We start from the raw sequence: 14,611 nt of genomic DNA, 5'->3' as shown, positions 1-14,611 counted from the left end.
GCCCGCCTACCCGGGAACTGCTGGGACCAGCGCCGGCAGCCTCTGGGAGGGGAGCAGTCTACCCGCCCGCGTCATCTGATGCTGTTTCCTGCAGGAGGGAGACGAGCGGAAAAAAGTGAAACTCCACCCTCCACCTCTGCCTCCCGCCCCCGGGCCAAAGTACAAAGGGAGGAGGAAGAAGGGAACGGGGTTGGAGCCGTCGGGCTGAGGGAGCCGGATTGGGAAGCCACAGCTCGGCCCAACTAGGGACACTCCAGCCACCCCCTGTGCGCAAAAAGACCCAACGGAGTCCAGGCGCTGCCTTCTTGCTGGCCCCACCTTGCGCTGGGCGAGTGCTGGAGCCAACCTCCCAGGACTGTTCCGGGACTGAGGGACATTCCCGATCCCTCCAAGCTGGCCATGGTGAGACGCCGGAGGCCTCGGGGTCCCACCCCCAAAGCCTGACCACACTGCCCTGGGTGGCCCTCCAGACGCCCGAGATGCGGGGGGCCGGGAGTCAATACTCCTGGCTCCCCAGAGAGGTTTGGGTCTGGGGCTGAGGGCCAGGGCCCGGATGCCCAGGTTCCGGGACTAGGGCCTCGGGCGCCAGCGGGGGTGGGGACCAGGGGCACCCAGGGAAGGTACCCCGCTTGCCCCAATATCGGCTCCCAGCCATGGAGCCCTTGAAGAACCTCTTTCTCAAGAGCCCGCTGGGGTCATGGAATGGCAGTGGTGGTGGGGGCGGTGGGGGCGGCGGCAGCGGAGTCTGGCCAGAGGGGTCCCCGAAGACAGCAGCTTATGCCAACCCTGTGTGGACAGCCCTGTTTGACTACGAGCCCAATGGGCAGGACGAACTGGCCCTGAGGAAGGGCGACCGTGTGGAGGTGCTGTCCCGGGATGCAGCCATCTCTGGCGATGAGGGCTGGTGGGCGGGCCAGGTGGGCGGCCAGGTGGGCATCTTTCCATCCAACTATGTGTCTCGGGGCGGCGGCCCGCCCCCCTGCGAGGTGGCTAGCTTCCAAGAGCTGCGGCTGGAGGAGGTGATCGGCATCGGCGGCTTCGGCAAGGTCTACCGCGGCAGCTGGCGAGGTGAGCTGGTGGCCGTGAAGGCGGCTCGCCAGGACCCCGATGAGGACATCAGTGTGACAGCTGAGAGCGTGCGCCAGGAGGCCCGGCTTTTCGCCATGCTGGCACACCCCAACATCATTGCCCTCAAGGCCGTGTGTCTGGAGGAGCCCAACCTGTGCTTGGTGATGGAGTATGCGGCCGGCGGGCCCCTCAGCCGTGCCCTGGCTGGGCGGCGTGTGCCCCCACACGTGCTAGTCAACTGGGCTGTGCAGATAGCCCGCGGGATGCACTACCTGCACTGTGAGGCCCTGGTGCCCGTCATCCACCGAGACCTCAAGTCCAACAACAGTGAGTTTCGGGGAGCATGGTTGGAGGGCGGCATGGCCCAAGCACACACCTGCCAGCTCTCAGCTGAGCCACCTGGGGGGTCTACTAGAGGCTGGAGCTCTTGTCCTAGGGGAGCCCCAGTTGACTCGGGGCGCCATGGGCCCACACCGGCCCCAAAGCCGGAGACCCAGGCACCAAACAGTCCTTTGCGCCCGAGCCTCAGGAGTCCTTGGCCCCAGCTCCCAGCTGCCAGGTTAGAAAATTGGGATCTCCCAGGTGAGTCGTAGGCATCCATGGGAGCTCTGGATGTGCTGTTGATGCTGTGCTCTGGGGGTAGAAAGCGCTTCCAGAACAGAGATCTTGGAGTGGAAAGCCCCCCTGCCCGGCTCCCCACCCCTGGTGGTCAAGGCTGGGGACAGGACTGGAATTCTGGCCCTGCCCATACCCCTAACTACATGACCTTTAGCTGGTTATTTCAACTCAGAGCCTCACTTTCGGACTCTGGATAAAAGGAGTGACCAGGAAGGGGAAATGGCGCCAGGGGCTGGAGGGGTCTGGCACCTGCTGCCTGCCCTGCGGTGGGTCTGCAGCTGTGAGGGTAGACATGTCCGGTCTGGATCGCCGAGAGGGCCTTACCCAGAGTTAGCACTTGGGGTGGGCGTGGTGGGGCTAAGGGAGATTTAAGCAGTAAGGTACTCCACCTCTAGCCATCTTAGGCCCAACACACTGCCCAGCGTGGGTCCAAGACAAGTGAGTGACAGGCTCAGAGGGCTTCCTGGAGGAGACTAGCTTCACACCAGGCCAGAAGCAGGCCGCGTTCAGAGAGGCACCAGCTGGATGTTTTGGTTAGGGCCTGGGCCAGAGCGAAGGCAAAGAGGCAGGGCCCAGCGCCACATACCCCGCCCCCCAGTAGTGGAGACACAGGGCTGGGGCTGATGGGTTATTGAGAGACATGGGCAGCTCCTGGGGTGTAGTGAGCATGGAGATTTTGGGCTGCCTGGCCTGGGCTGGCCGTATACAAGTGACTTGTGGGGAGAGAAAGGCAGAACCCAATAATACCCGAGTCCCTGCCAGGACTGGAGGGGTCTGGGGAGGCCTGCCGGCCACCCCCCTACTCCCCTCATCCAGTGGGGCACTTCGCACTGCTCAGCCTCCCTCCCTGGCTCTAGCCCCCCAGGGACCCCCACTCCCTGTGCCAACCCAAGGGAGATTCCCCGAAGGCCTTGGGGGAGGGGACTCCCTTCTTCTGTTTTTCCTCCAGTTTTCTTTCCAGAAAAAATGGAACAATAGCCCAGGCCCCTGCTCCCCACCCTCCCCACTGCTTCCTGCGTTTCCTGCTGCCCCTGAGCCGGCTTCCTGCCCCTGCTCCAGCCTCTGCTCCCTCCCCAGCCCAGCTGCCTGCAGGGAGGAAAGAGCCAAGGGTGGGGGGGGTTTCTGTGGGAGAGGAAGGAGCCAGGGGTTACATCCCCCCCATCCTGTATGTCTCTCCCAGAGTCTGGGTGGTGGTGAAGGACAGGGAAGGTGCCCTCAGCCTCCCTAAGCCCGGCCTCCCACCTCGAAGACCCCAGTCCTAGGCCTGGGGTGCTGTCTGCGGGATGGTGGGGGGAGTCCCTGGGTTGGGGGGGCACAGGCAGGAAACAATGGCGTGATTTTCCTGGACAATGGGGGCCTTGTGAGGAAGCCTGGCGGGGAGTGGAGGGGGAATTCTCCAGGCCCACGAGTCACAGGACTAACCAGCCAGCCCAGCCTGGGTCTGACCTCCCCCAATGCTCCCCCAAAGGACTCCCCCCCCAGTTGGAGACCTGGCCCAGGCCTCCCAGAAAGGAGAAGTAGGGACCATGGAGGGAAGCGGAAGAGGTGTGAGCTGTGCACGCCACTCCCTAGCCCCGCAGAGGCCAGCCTGGGGAGGGGGCTGGAGGCCAGGGCCCTTCCAGAGGCCAGGAAGCCCCACATGGGGACTGAGAGCTTGGGATCTCCAGCACCCTCTCCTCCAGGTGGCTCCTGATTACCCCTTCCCCAAGGTCTAGATCAGGCGCCAAATGAGCCATTTGGGTTGGGACAAATTCAAGGGGATGTGGAGATGAGGATAAGGATTCAAAGGTGTCAAGCCAAGTTGGGGGGCGGGAGGTGACAGGTCACCAGGACAAAGAAGTCCCAAGGCTTGGATGAGAGGCTGCCTATCTCTGGGCCTCAGATTATGTGATGGAAAAGGGGAGGCTGGCCTCCTAGCCAGAGATGTTGGTGCGGAAAGTGCTTCACTGGTCTGTAAGGTTCAAGTGGCTAGAGGCCTGGCCGGTGGGTCTTAAGGAGGATGGGTGGATCCCGTCACCAGAGGAGACCGGAGTCCCTCTCCTGCCTCAACACGCAGACCCTCCGGCTGGTTCCGCTCCAGCCACCTGCCCTCCCCCTGTTCTGGTTCTGCTCTGGAATGAACCTGTGTAGTGTTTACTAAATGGTCCGGTTCTGAGCCTCCAGCACCCAGGCCAGAGGCTGTTGCAAATCGGGGAATGCTGGTAACAGAGGACAGTGAGGAGGGCCGACTGGAGATGGCGGAGGACTAATCTTTAGGAGAGCGGACAAGCTTTAGGACACGCATACTAGACGTCCCACCCTGTACTAAGGATTTAAAAAGTGCGATCTTGCTGGGGGTGCTGGTGGGGGTTGGGGCTCAGTCAGTTGAGTGTCTGACTCTTGATCTCACTTCAGGTCCTGATCTCAGGGTTGTGAGTTCAAGCCCTGGGTTGGGCTCCACACCAGGCATGGAGCCTACTTAAAAAAAAAAAAAAAAAAAGTGGGGGTCTTGTTAAATGCTTATGCCGACCATCCGAGGTGGGTTTTGTTATCCGTAGCTTTATGAATAGTTCAGGACTCAGCCCCAGTCTGGCTCCAGAAGAGAAGAGGGTGGATGGCAGGACCATTCACTGGATTAGGAGAAATTGCAGGGAGATTTGCCCCGTGGTGGGTGGATAAAGGTGGGGGCGGGAGGGCATTTGAACATGAGATAGTGCAGTGATGGACAGCTGAACCGGCTCCTGGCGCAGAGCTCCAAATGTGGGAGGGCCCATGGGGAGGGGGCAGCGGGCACTTAGGAGAAGCCAAGACAGCCCGGGGACAGTGGGTAGGGGTTGAGGAGAGGCCACTCTCTGAGGACCACTGACACTGAAAAGGCTGAGGCTAGGGGAGGCCCTAAGGAAACGCCACAAGCAGGCAGAGGCCCCAGGATCAAAGACAGAAGGGAGGGGTGACAGAAGGGCCAGGTGCCCCACAAGGCCCAGAGAACTTGGCCAGTGACCAAGTTCTGGGATCGGGAGTTAGGGCTTTACCCCTGGTCCTGCCACCTCCTCTGAGAAGTCCTCCCTTTCACCAGGCTGGGTTAGGTGCCCATCCCCTCTGCCCACCCCTCTGCCCCTCACCCTAAGCTGCCCCAGAGTAGTGCCGTCACCCTGGCCAGGAGAGCTGAGAGGTATGTGCGCCCTGAAATGACATATGTTCAGAAAGGTAGTTGGTTTGGATGTCGCTTCTCTACATTTACCAGGAAAGGGAGAGGCCTTTTCAAACCCTTGATGATTCTATGACTTTATCGTCTTTCTGTTCCTCAAAACCTTCTCTCATTTGAGCCATGTTTGTCCTGATGAGATTTGCAAGCTGCTGCTTCTCCTCTGTATACAAGGCCCCCCTTGGGTCAGCTCCACAAGCCCCTGTCGGATCTGACCATCCACTCCCACATTTGTCCCAAGCTCCTCCTTTTCTGGCCGAGAACCTTCGCTTCTCGAACCCCCTTGTTCTTCACATCCAGCTCTGCAGCGGCAGACATCTTTGGTTGGAGGCTCTCATCTGGGCGGGGCTGTACCAGCCATGAGGGGGTATGGGCACTGGGGCGTACTGGGTTTCCTTTCTCACCAAGGGGTTCCCTCTTGCTCCCCATCCCAAGGGAGGTCCTAATTCACACTCCTGCCTCAGCAACATGACAAGACACAGGGGTTTCTATGCAATGAACACCAGCTTTAGAACCACACAGATGGGGTTGAAATCTGTTCTTTATTTGCATATGATCTCAGCAAGTCATTTCTCTGCCCAGTTTCCTTTTCTGTAAAATGGGGTTGATGATGTGTACCTCAGAGGCTGTTTTGGGAGTGCTAGAGCTGAGCATAAAAGCCTGGCCTCAAGGAGCCCCTCCAACCACGTTTCACAGTATGGCTACTTTTGTCTGATTCTGCCTCAACCGTCCAGAGCAAGATCACCTCTGTGCTCCCAGTATTTAGCCAGCATGTCTGTCAGATGATGGTTTGCTTCTAGCTCCTCCCTTGACCCCACGATCTGAACACGGAGTACCCACAGTCCTGCCCCCTCTTCCCCAGTTCTGCTGCTGCAGCCCATTGAAGGCGATGACATGGACCACAAGACCTTGAAGATCACTGACTTCGGCCTGGCCCGGGAGTGGCACAAAACCACACAAATGAGTGCAGCAGGCACCTACGCCTGGATGGCTCCTGAAGTTATCAAGGCCTCCACCTTCTCAAAGGGCAGTGATGTCTGGAGGTGAGGCCTGGCTGCAGCCTGGACAAGGCCATCTGTGGGGCTGAGGAGGGCCAAGGGGGGTATGGAAATCGAGGGCTGGGCAGAAAGGCAGACCCCTGGGGGAGGGAACTCAAATCATTTGGCTCCTCATTGCTTTGGGGTGAAATGGAATTGAGTAAGTAGAGGAGGGAACACAGACCCTTTGTCTTGCCCACAGTTTTGGGGTGCTGCTGTGGGAGCTGCTGACTGGGGAGGTGCCCTACCGTGGTATCGACTGCCTTGCTGTAGCCTACGGAGTAGCCGTCAACAAGCTTACACTGCCCATCCCGTCCACCTGCCCTGAGCCCTTCGCTCAGCTCATGGCAGGTAAGGGGACTGGAGGGGGAGAGGCAGAGCTCCTTGGCACAAGACACATCCCCCCACAGACCCCTTCTCACTCTGTGCCCCCTCCGCTCCGTGTCCCCAGACTGCTGGGCGCAGGACCCCCACCGCAGGCCCGACTTTGCCTCCATCCTGCAGCAGCTGGAGGCGCTGGAGGCGCAAGTCCTGCGGGAAATGCCGCGGGACTCCTTCCATTCCATGCAGGAAGGCTGGAAGCGCGAGATCCAAGGCCTCTTCGACGAGCTGCGGGCCAAGGAAAAGGTAGGGGTCCCGGTTGGAAAAGGAAAGGAAGTGCCTCCCCGGTCTTCTTGGGGCAGAGTCTGTACCGGGCTGATGCCACTGCCTTCACTGTCCCTGGCACAGGAACTTCTGAGCCGCGAGGAGGAGCTGACCCGGGCTGCGCGTGAGCAGCGGTCACAGGCGGAGCAGCTGCGGCGGCGCGAGCACCTGCTGGCTCAGTGGGAGCTGGAGGTGTTCGAGCGCGAGCTGACGCTGCTGTTGCAGCAGGTGGACCGCGAGCGGCCGCACGTTCGCCGCCGCCGCGGCACCTTCAAGCGCAGCAAGCTCCGCGCGCGGGACGGCGGCGAGCGCATCAGCATGCCCCTCGGTAAGGGGCGGGGCCCAGCGCGTGGCCCAGCCATTGGCTGCGTGAGCGGAGGGGAGCGGGGCCAGGCTTGTGCTGGCCATACTGGGATTGGTCGGGGAAGTTGGTGGGTGGACCTGTGAGCCGAGGGCTGGAAGGGGTGGGACCGGGAGCGCTGTTTTCGTGTGTGGGCGGGTTCTGGCGGAAATATTTGCATGGCGGCCGGGGAGTGGCTGCGCCCGCGGAGGGGCGGGGCTCATGAAAGTTCCGGTAAGGCCTGGGGACTTGGCGCGTCCCCTCCCGGGAATCTCCGGCTGCGTCTGGCTTCTTCGGATGCTGGCGTCCAGGAAGGCAGTGATGCGGGCCCCAGTCCCACAGCTACCGTGCCAGGCCCGGTCCCTGCACTGCCTTCGTGGCCTGGGAGCCGGCTGATGGCCCTGAGGGCTGGAATCCTGACTCTTATTCACCACAAACCTTTCCCCTGCTTTTCCCCCAACCCCAGACTTCAAACACCGCATCACTGTGCAGGCCTCACCTGGCCTGGACCGGAGGAGAAACGTCTTCGAGGTCGGAGCTGGGGATTCGCCCACCTTCCCCCGGTTCCGGGCGATCCAGTGTAAGAAACCTCTTCTCATGCGAAACCCCTCCACGGCCCCTTCTCTTCTGTCAAACCTTATCTTAGGAGGTGGGTTCCACCCACTGTCTCCTCCTCTGACTGCTGGCACCCAGGCTCCCTCCGCTGTCTGACTAGGCTGGTACCTCTGAGTTCTCAGGCAGCATTCATTTTCTCTAAGTTTCATAGATGAAAAAAGTGGAAAAAAGTAACTTAACAAATGTCACACAACTAATGAGGGGCAGGGCCAGAATTCAAACCCAGACAAGATTGCCACAGTGAACTAACTATACCCCACCCGAGTGCTAGCCCCAGGACCCTAACCCACCCACCGTGTCTCAGTTCTCTTCAGATTCTCTGTGGCCCAAAGCCCACCCTTGGAATAGTATGGGCTCCAACCTGATCCCCCATCCTCTAAGAAGGTGTCCCTGGTGACTGACTCTCATGATGGGGCTCCTGGCCTCAGTTCAGACTTGGTTCTCCTCCTACAGTGGAACCCGCAGAACCAGGCCAGGCATGGGGCCGCCAGTCCCCCCGACGTCTGGAGGACTCAAGCAATGGAGAACGGCGAGCATGCTGGGCCTGGGGTCCCAGTTCCCCCAAGCCTGGGGAAGCCCAGAATGGGAGGTGAGTGCCTGAGTGTCCCCACCCCACCATCATCTGCCTCCCGATAGTCCTAAGATTGCTGAAGCCCGACTTCCCTCCCCAGGAGAAGGTCCCGCTTGGACGAAGCCACGTGGTACCTGGATTCAGATGACTCGTCCTCCTTGGGATCTCCTTCCACACCCCCAATGCTCAATGGTGAGTGGCTTTGTCTATCCCCAGCAGACTCTTGCTGCACCCCTGTGGGTACTATGGGGAGAACTACAAGAAATTAACTGTAGGGCCGGCCGCTCCTAGGATTCGCACCTGCCCTGTAGGTCCACAGCTGAGCCAGGTGCAACCCAGGCTTCCGGGGGCCCAGAGTGCGGCCTCTTGTCCAGGCCTGGCCTGTGAGAGAGCTCGGTCCTGGCCCTGTAGCAGCAGCCGGGCTTTGGCAGGTTGCGGGGAGGGAAGGAAGACGGAGTGGTACTGCCCATCTGGGACCCAAGGGAAGCTGGGTCCAGAGAGGGGACCGTGCATAGGGGAGCCAGGCAGGTGCCTGCCACACTGCGCTTCTCAGAGTCCCTTCTGGGGATCCTGTAGGTGAGAAGAGGGTAAGCAAGCTGAGCAGGGGTGGGGGGTGGGGGGGAGGGAATCCAGGGCCTGCTCTCACTGCGTCCGGGTCTGGGCTGTTCTCTTCTCCGTGAGGACAGCGGCAGTTACGGGCACCAGGCATTCCATCTGAGCAACAACCCAGTGAGGGACGTGCTATTATTTTTGCCATTTGAGAGATGAGAAAATCGGGGCTCTGAGAGGTAACGTAACCTTACCTAGAGCCCTCAGCTTTTGAGGATCCTAAGCCTCAGGATTTGAGAGGCTTAAAAGCTTTCACCTGAAGAAAGGGCTGGGCACATACAGAGAGGTGCAGAGAGGTTCTTTGGTTTGATGTGGGGTACCCAGCAGAGGAGAGATTTGAACCCAGATCTGACTCTAGAGGCAGGACCCTGGACCGTCCTCTGACACACCATTCCCCGCTCCAGAAATTGCACTGCCCCAGGCTGGCTGGACTGCAGGGACTGAAGGGAGCACTGGAAGGCCAAGGGGGAAGCTTGGATTCACCTGCTCTTGAATGTGCCAAGCTAGAAGGGCCAATAGAGAACTTAAAGTCCCGTCAACCCAGGTGTTTAGGTTGAGGCTGCCCCTACCATGCTCGGCAGAGCCCTCTGGGCCTGCCCTTCCCAAGCAAGCAGGAGTAGGAACAAAAGGGCCTGAACCTCATCCTCCACAAGCTTGCCCCTTATTTGGAAGGAGCTCCCCTACCCCAGCCCAGCTGCTGGCCGAGCACTTGGTTCCCTGAGCACAAGTCCACACTCCAGTGGCCATCTTGGGTCCAGGAGAGTACATGACCTTGACCTCTCAGCCACCCACAGAGTCGGGAGGCTGGCTGAGAATCGAAGAAAACCCTGTGAGATTGCCCAGGCAAGGGCCGCACTACTGGGGAACGGGCTACAGTGAGTTGCCTGCTGGTGGAACAGTCAGCCTACACTGATGGAACAGCCCCTCTCATCCTCATGTCCCAGGGGTTCTGGTTCAGGTTCAACACAAAGTATGTTGTCCTAGAGCCACTAATGACCACATGGTGTGTCCTTGCTGTGAGGTCTCACGGAAACGATTTCATCTGCATCCGTGGGTCGAAAATGGTTGTACTTATCCTAAACCCAGGGATGCCTCCTCCTCATGCTAGGAAGCTCAGAGGCAAATTCAAGGAACCCCTTCCTGAATTACCTCGAGCAAGGCACGTACCTCTCGGAAACCTCTGTTTCTCAGGCCATTGACCAGAGGAATGTCTTTACGCTTTCCATTTTGCAGACTGACTTCCATCTCCCTTTAACTCTGTCTCATTTTTCGCGCTGGTGTGAGACAGGTTTGTCCCCTGTTCTGCTTAATTTTATAAACGGCCCGTGCCTTCACCTGCACAGTGGGAGCGTAGCATTCAGCTTGTGTAGCTGTGGCAGGGGAGCAGGAGAACGGACTCTTCCATCAGACTGTGTCAGTGCATTTTATGAGCCAGTCATCGACACGTTAGGAATCAGCCCTCCCGTGATCTGGGGGCGGGCCTAGTCTGGCGGTCGGGGCAGCTCAGAAACAAGTGAGAGCAGCAGGCAGCAGGAAGCGGCTGTGTCAGGCCTGATGAGAGCCATAAGCGCTCTGGTGGGGGGTGGGTGCTTCCAGGAAGCCTTCTAGAAGCAAGAAAAAACCTTGTTCTCCCCTAGGTGTCACCCACTCCACTTATGACACCAGATGTGTGGTTCACAGTCAGTTCTGACAGGCTAGCCCGCAGGTGAAGGGCTCTGTACCACAAGAGCCCTCCCTACCCCGCATCTCCGCCCCACCTCGGTCTCCAGCCGCAAGTCCAGTTGTCCCCTGTGCTGCTTCTAAATCAGTGGTTCCCGTCACCTTTGATCAGTTGCTAGAATGGCTCAAAGAGCTCAGGAAAACGCTTACTTACTAGATTACCAGTTTATTATAAAGGACATCGCTGGAGAACAGCCAGAGGGAAGAGATGCGTAGGGCAAGGCATGTGGGAGGGGGCGTGGGGCTTCGGTACCCTCTCTGCGGGCGCCACTCCTAGCTCCTCCAGGTGCTGGCCGACCTGGATGCTCTCGGAACCCTTTGGCTAGGGTTTTAATGGAGCCTTCATTATGTGAATGTGATCAGTTGATTTAACCATTGGCTGTTGGTGATAGACCTCAGTCTCCAGCTCTCTAGTCCTTTGGTCCGTGCTGCCAGCAACCAGACCCTCTTCCTTATGAGCTTTCCAGAAGTGACCTAATTAACCTGAACGTAAATGTGATTAAAAGGGTCTGGTTAGGAAGAGCAGAGATGCACCTTTTGCTTCTGTGATCCAATCCTTTAGGAAGAGCTGGGAGTTTCAGGAGTTCTGTGCCAAAAATGAGATGAAGACCCAATGTATATTTCTTGTTGTAATTAACATATCAGGGTTTCACAGAGGAGGGGACCCTTTACCTAGGTCTTAAATGGTGAATAAGGGATCACAGAAAGGCGAGGTGGAAAAGGTGTGCTGGGCAGAGGGAACAGTGTGTGTGCAGGCACCAGGTTTTCCACACCCAGGGGAGAGGAAGCCTGGCTGGGACCCGGAGGGGAGTTGACAGCCTGGGAGTTACAGGTCTCAGGCAGCAGGTGAGGGCCAGGCCTTCATCCCCTGGGTCTGTGGGGCCCAGCCGAGTCCCAGCAGATGTTGGTTGAGTGAATGGGTGGGTGAAGCCAGAAAAGCAGGCAGGAGCCAGTTCAGGAAGGGCCAGAAATAAGAATGAATTTGGCCAATTTGCATTTTAGAAGGCAAGGACCTGGGGTAGGGGCGCGAGGATGGGTCAGAGCCTGGGTAAGGGCTGTAGCTGAGAAAAGGGACCCCGAACTGAGTTCCTGCTAGTAAAAGCTCAATTTCCCCAGCATTGCATTTCTTCCTCTGGATACCCAGCCCCATGTCCTGCTCCAGGCTGGGTGCAAAGTGGGCAGAGTGCGAGAAGGCTTTGAAAGCCCGGCCAAGGGGCTTGGACTTTATGTTAGTGGTAATGGAGAGCCATGGCAAGTTCTAGTGCCAAAGAGGACTTAACAAAATTGGGCTTTGTGGGAGGCCATCACAGGACCAAAGGACCCTACCACCACTACCTTCTTAATGTGTGGTTCCCCAGAGTCGCCCCTGGTGGTCTAGAACGGAGTCAGGTCAACCTTAGGCCCATAGACAGGACACCAATGTCCTGAAATCCGGAGCAGAGTCTGGGCGGGAAGTGGTGGAGAGTGAAGGCTCTGTTGCCTCCACCTGGAGTGCGGCCATCTCCAGCCCTCCCTGGCTGTGCAGCCTTAGACACACCCTTAACCTTTCTGAGCCTGGAACCCCTGCATGAGGATCGGATAACATATACCCCTAAATCAGTGAGCTCGAGCCTGGCACTAACCACTCTGAGTCTCAGTTTCCTCATTTCTAGGAGAGGGACAGTGACACATGCCTCTCGGTGCTGTTGTGTACGTTGGAACTGGCCTGTGTGCCCCATACAAGCTATTGATCGAGTAGGGGGAGGTGGGCAAAAGGACCGGGCCTGACCAGACAAGAAGGAGGTGGACACAGGGCACAGGAGCCCTGCAGATGCCCCTGGCTGGACACTAAGGCCACCGAAGTCGGCTTGGGATTGGGGGGGCAGTCCCCATGGGTGGGCAGGAACTGAGTTGGGGAGTAATGGGAGTCCGGGAAGACGCTGGTGAGGAGCAGAACTCGGTCCTTGTTCCAGGGCCACTCAGGGGTCCTCGTGGCCCCTGCCCAAAGACCGCCTAATGTGTGCCCACCCCCGCTGCCAGGTAACCCCCAGCGGCCCAGCCCTGAGCCCGAGGAGCCGCGACGCGCAGGCCCGGCGGAGCGGGGCAGCGGCTCCGGGACGCCCAAGCTGATCCAGCGCGCACTGCTGCGCGGCACCGCCCTGCTCGCCTCCCTGGGCCTGGGCCGCGACCTGCAAACTCCACCGCCGGGGGGACCAGGCCGCGAGCGCGGGGAGACCCCGCTGCCGACGCCCCGCGCACTGCCCTCCGTGTCCCCCGCCGAGCCGCCCCCCTCCCAGCCCATCCGCTTCTCCCCCAAGACGCTCGACGTCCCCGCCTCCCTGCTGACCCCGGAGGCCCCTGGCCCACCCGCCCCTGCACCCCTGCTGCTGGAGCTGGGGGTCCCTGTGGGCCAGCTGTCCGCCAAGAGCCCCCGGCGGCACGACGAAGAGAGGCGTGGTGAGTAGCCCCCAAGCAGGCCTGATTGCGGGGTGGGGGGGACCCGCAGGGCGGTGAGGCTGGGGGCTGCCTGGAGGGAACTGAGTTCTAAGTTCAGCCACCCAGTTGCAGGGATGGGGTGCGGCGGGCCGGGCGGGTTGTGAGATAAAAGGAATGATCATCTGGAGGGGAGGAGAGCTCCGCCTACTGGTTGCTCACTTGCGCCAGGTTCTGTTCCTCCGGCCACCCCGCCACGTAGGGCGATTGTCTCGCTTAACCACCTGCCCACCCTTTGAGCACGGCGCTCAGGTCATACCCAGGCTCTAGGTGAGGAAGCTCAGGGCACAGAGAGATCAAGGGACTCAAGGCTCCCAGAGGTAAATGGCAGAGCTGGGATCCGAGCCCAGGCCAGGCTGTCACAGAGATCTTGTTCTTAACACCGCAGAGGTGGACGTCCTGAGTCAAGCAGCTCCCTGTGCAGATGGGCAAACCCCCACCTGACCCCATGCCTCTTCCTCCCACTCCTAGGAAGTACCGTCTCACCCCCGCCGGGGATATCCCGCTCGGCTCCTGGCACCCCAGGCACCCCACGCTCACCGCCCCTGGGCCTCATCAGCCGACCTCGGCCCTCACCCCTTCGCAGCCGCATCGACCCTTGGAGCTTTGTGTCAGCCGGGCCCCGGCCTTCGCCTTTGTCCTCACCCCAGCCTGCGCCTCGCCGGGCACCCTGGACCTTGTTCCCAGACTCGGACCCCTTCTGGGACTCTCCACCTGCCAACCCCTTCCGGGGAGGCCCTCAGGACTGCAGGGCACAGACCAAAGACATAGGCGCCCAGGCCCCGTGGGCGCCCGAGGCAGGGCCTTGAGTGGGCCAGGCTGCCCCCGCCTGGGCTCCAGCGGCCCTAGAAGAGCCACAGTGTACACTGGAGCTGGGCAAGCCTCTGCAGCTGCCTCGGTTTCCCCCAGGGACCTCTCTGGGGGGTCAGGAACACTACACTGCACAGGAAGCCTTCACACTGGACGGGGGGCCCACACCCCCCACACCCCAAAACCTGTGGGTCCCCCAACTTACCTGCCCCATTGGGGCCCAACACTGTACCCAGCTGGTTGGGAGGACCAGAGCCTGTCTCAGGGAATTGCCCCCAGGGGTGGCACAGGAAGGAGGGGTAGGGCCGGGGAGAGGGGCCAGCCTCAGCCGTCACCAGCACTTTTGACAAAGCCCTGCTACTGTGGCCCCTGCCCCAGGGCTTGGTGCCTGGAACCCCCCCACCCCACCCTGGGGGTTTTCTGGGGCCGGGACTCTCTGGGTGCCTTCCTACTGCCCCGGCCAGGGTTGGGGCCTCGGCCTCGGGATCCAATGAAGCCAAATAAACTCCCCAAGCTGTCTCCCCAAGCCTCGCCTGTCACCTTTCTGGAGGTAACTGGGGGCTCCAACCCGTCGCTCAAACCTGGTGACCATGCCCCCAGCGCAATGGGCAGTCAGCCTGGGCCTTGGCTGGGGTCCAGTCCACGGGCCTCAGTCAGGCGATCCAGACCGTCCTCGGACCCCACTTTCTGCAGGCCTTTCCTGCTCATCCTCGGCAGCTTGCCGAGCTGGGGGTTGGGGCTGGTGCCTGGAGCCCTCCGGGCAGCATCCTCGGGGTTTGTCCTGGGTTTGTCTATACCATGGTCTGGCGCCCGGAGGAGGAACCCGCCCTGGCAGAGGGCCCCCCACACTCTTACTGCTCCAGGGCTCTGTGGGCGGCCACCCCCATGCCAAGCCCCGGGGCAGGCCCCCTCTGCGGTTCTGG

General features: G+C 60.2%; 1 protein-coding gene across 1 annotated transcript; it reads left to right on the top strand.

Annotated features, from left to right (window-relative positions):
* Positions 1-120: 120 nt before the first annotated feature.
* On the top strand, positions 121-14,214 carry MAP3K11 (mitogen-activated protein kinase kinase kinase 11). Its single transcript, XM_032357324.1, has 10 exons — positions 121-1,395; positions 5,733-5,913; positions 6,110-6,258; positions 6,359-6,534; positions 6,637-6,880; positions 7,359-7,472; positions 7,961-8,096; positions 8,179-8,270; positions 12,426-12,842; positions 13,350-14,214. The coding sequence occupies exons 1-10, from the start codon at positions 654-656 to the stop codon at positions 13,685-13,687; spliced, it is 2,589 nt and encodes an 862-aa protein (XP_032213215.1). The 5' UTR covers positions 121-653; the 3' UTR covers positions 13,688-14,214.
* Positions 14,215-14,611: the final 397 nt, after the last annotated feature.

The sequence above is a fragment of the Mustela erminea genome, chromosome 9, assembly GCF_009829155.1.
Source record: "Mustela erminea isolate mMusErm1 chromosome 9, mMusErm1.Pri, whole genome shotgun sequence".
Taxonomy (NCBI): Eukaryota; Metazoa; Chordata; class Mammalia; order Carnivora; family Mustelidae; genus Mustela; species Mustela erminea.
The sequence above is the reverse complement of the archived record's forward strand: the minus strand, read 5'-3'. Positions and strand labels throughout refer to the sequence as shown.

What these genes read in the sequence shown, in the direction of transcription:
- MAP3K11 (XM_032357324.1), top strand. Translation starts at nt 654, where the DNA reads ATGGAGCCCTTGAAGAACCTCTTTCTCAAGAGCCCGCTGGGGTCATGG. An exon ending in AAGGGCAGTGATGTCTGGAG is followed by an intron (nt 5,914 to 6,109) that starts GTGAGGCCTGGC and finishes TCTTGCCCACAG; the next exon opens with TTTTGGGGTGCTGCTGTGGG. An exon ending in GCGCATCAGCATGCCCCTCG is followed by an intron (nt 6,881 to 7,358) that starts GTAAGGGGCGGG and finishes CCCCAACCCCAG; the next exon opens with ACTTCAAACACCGCATCACT.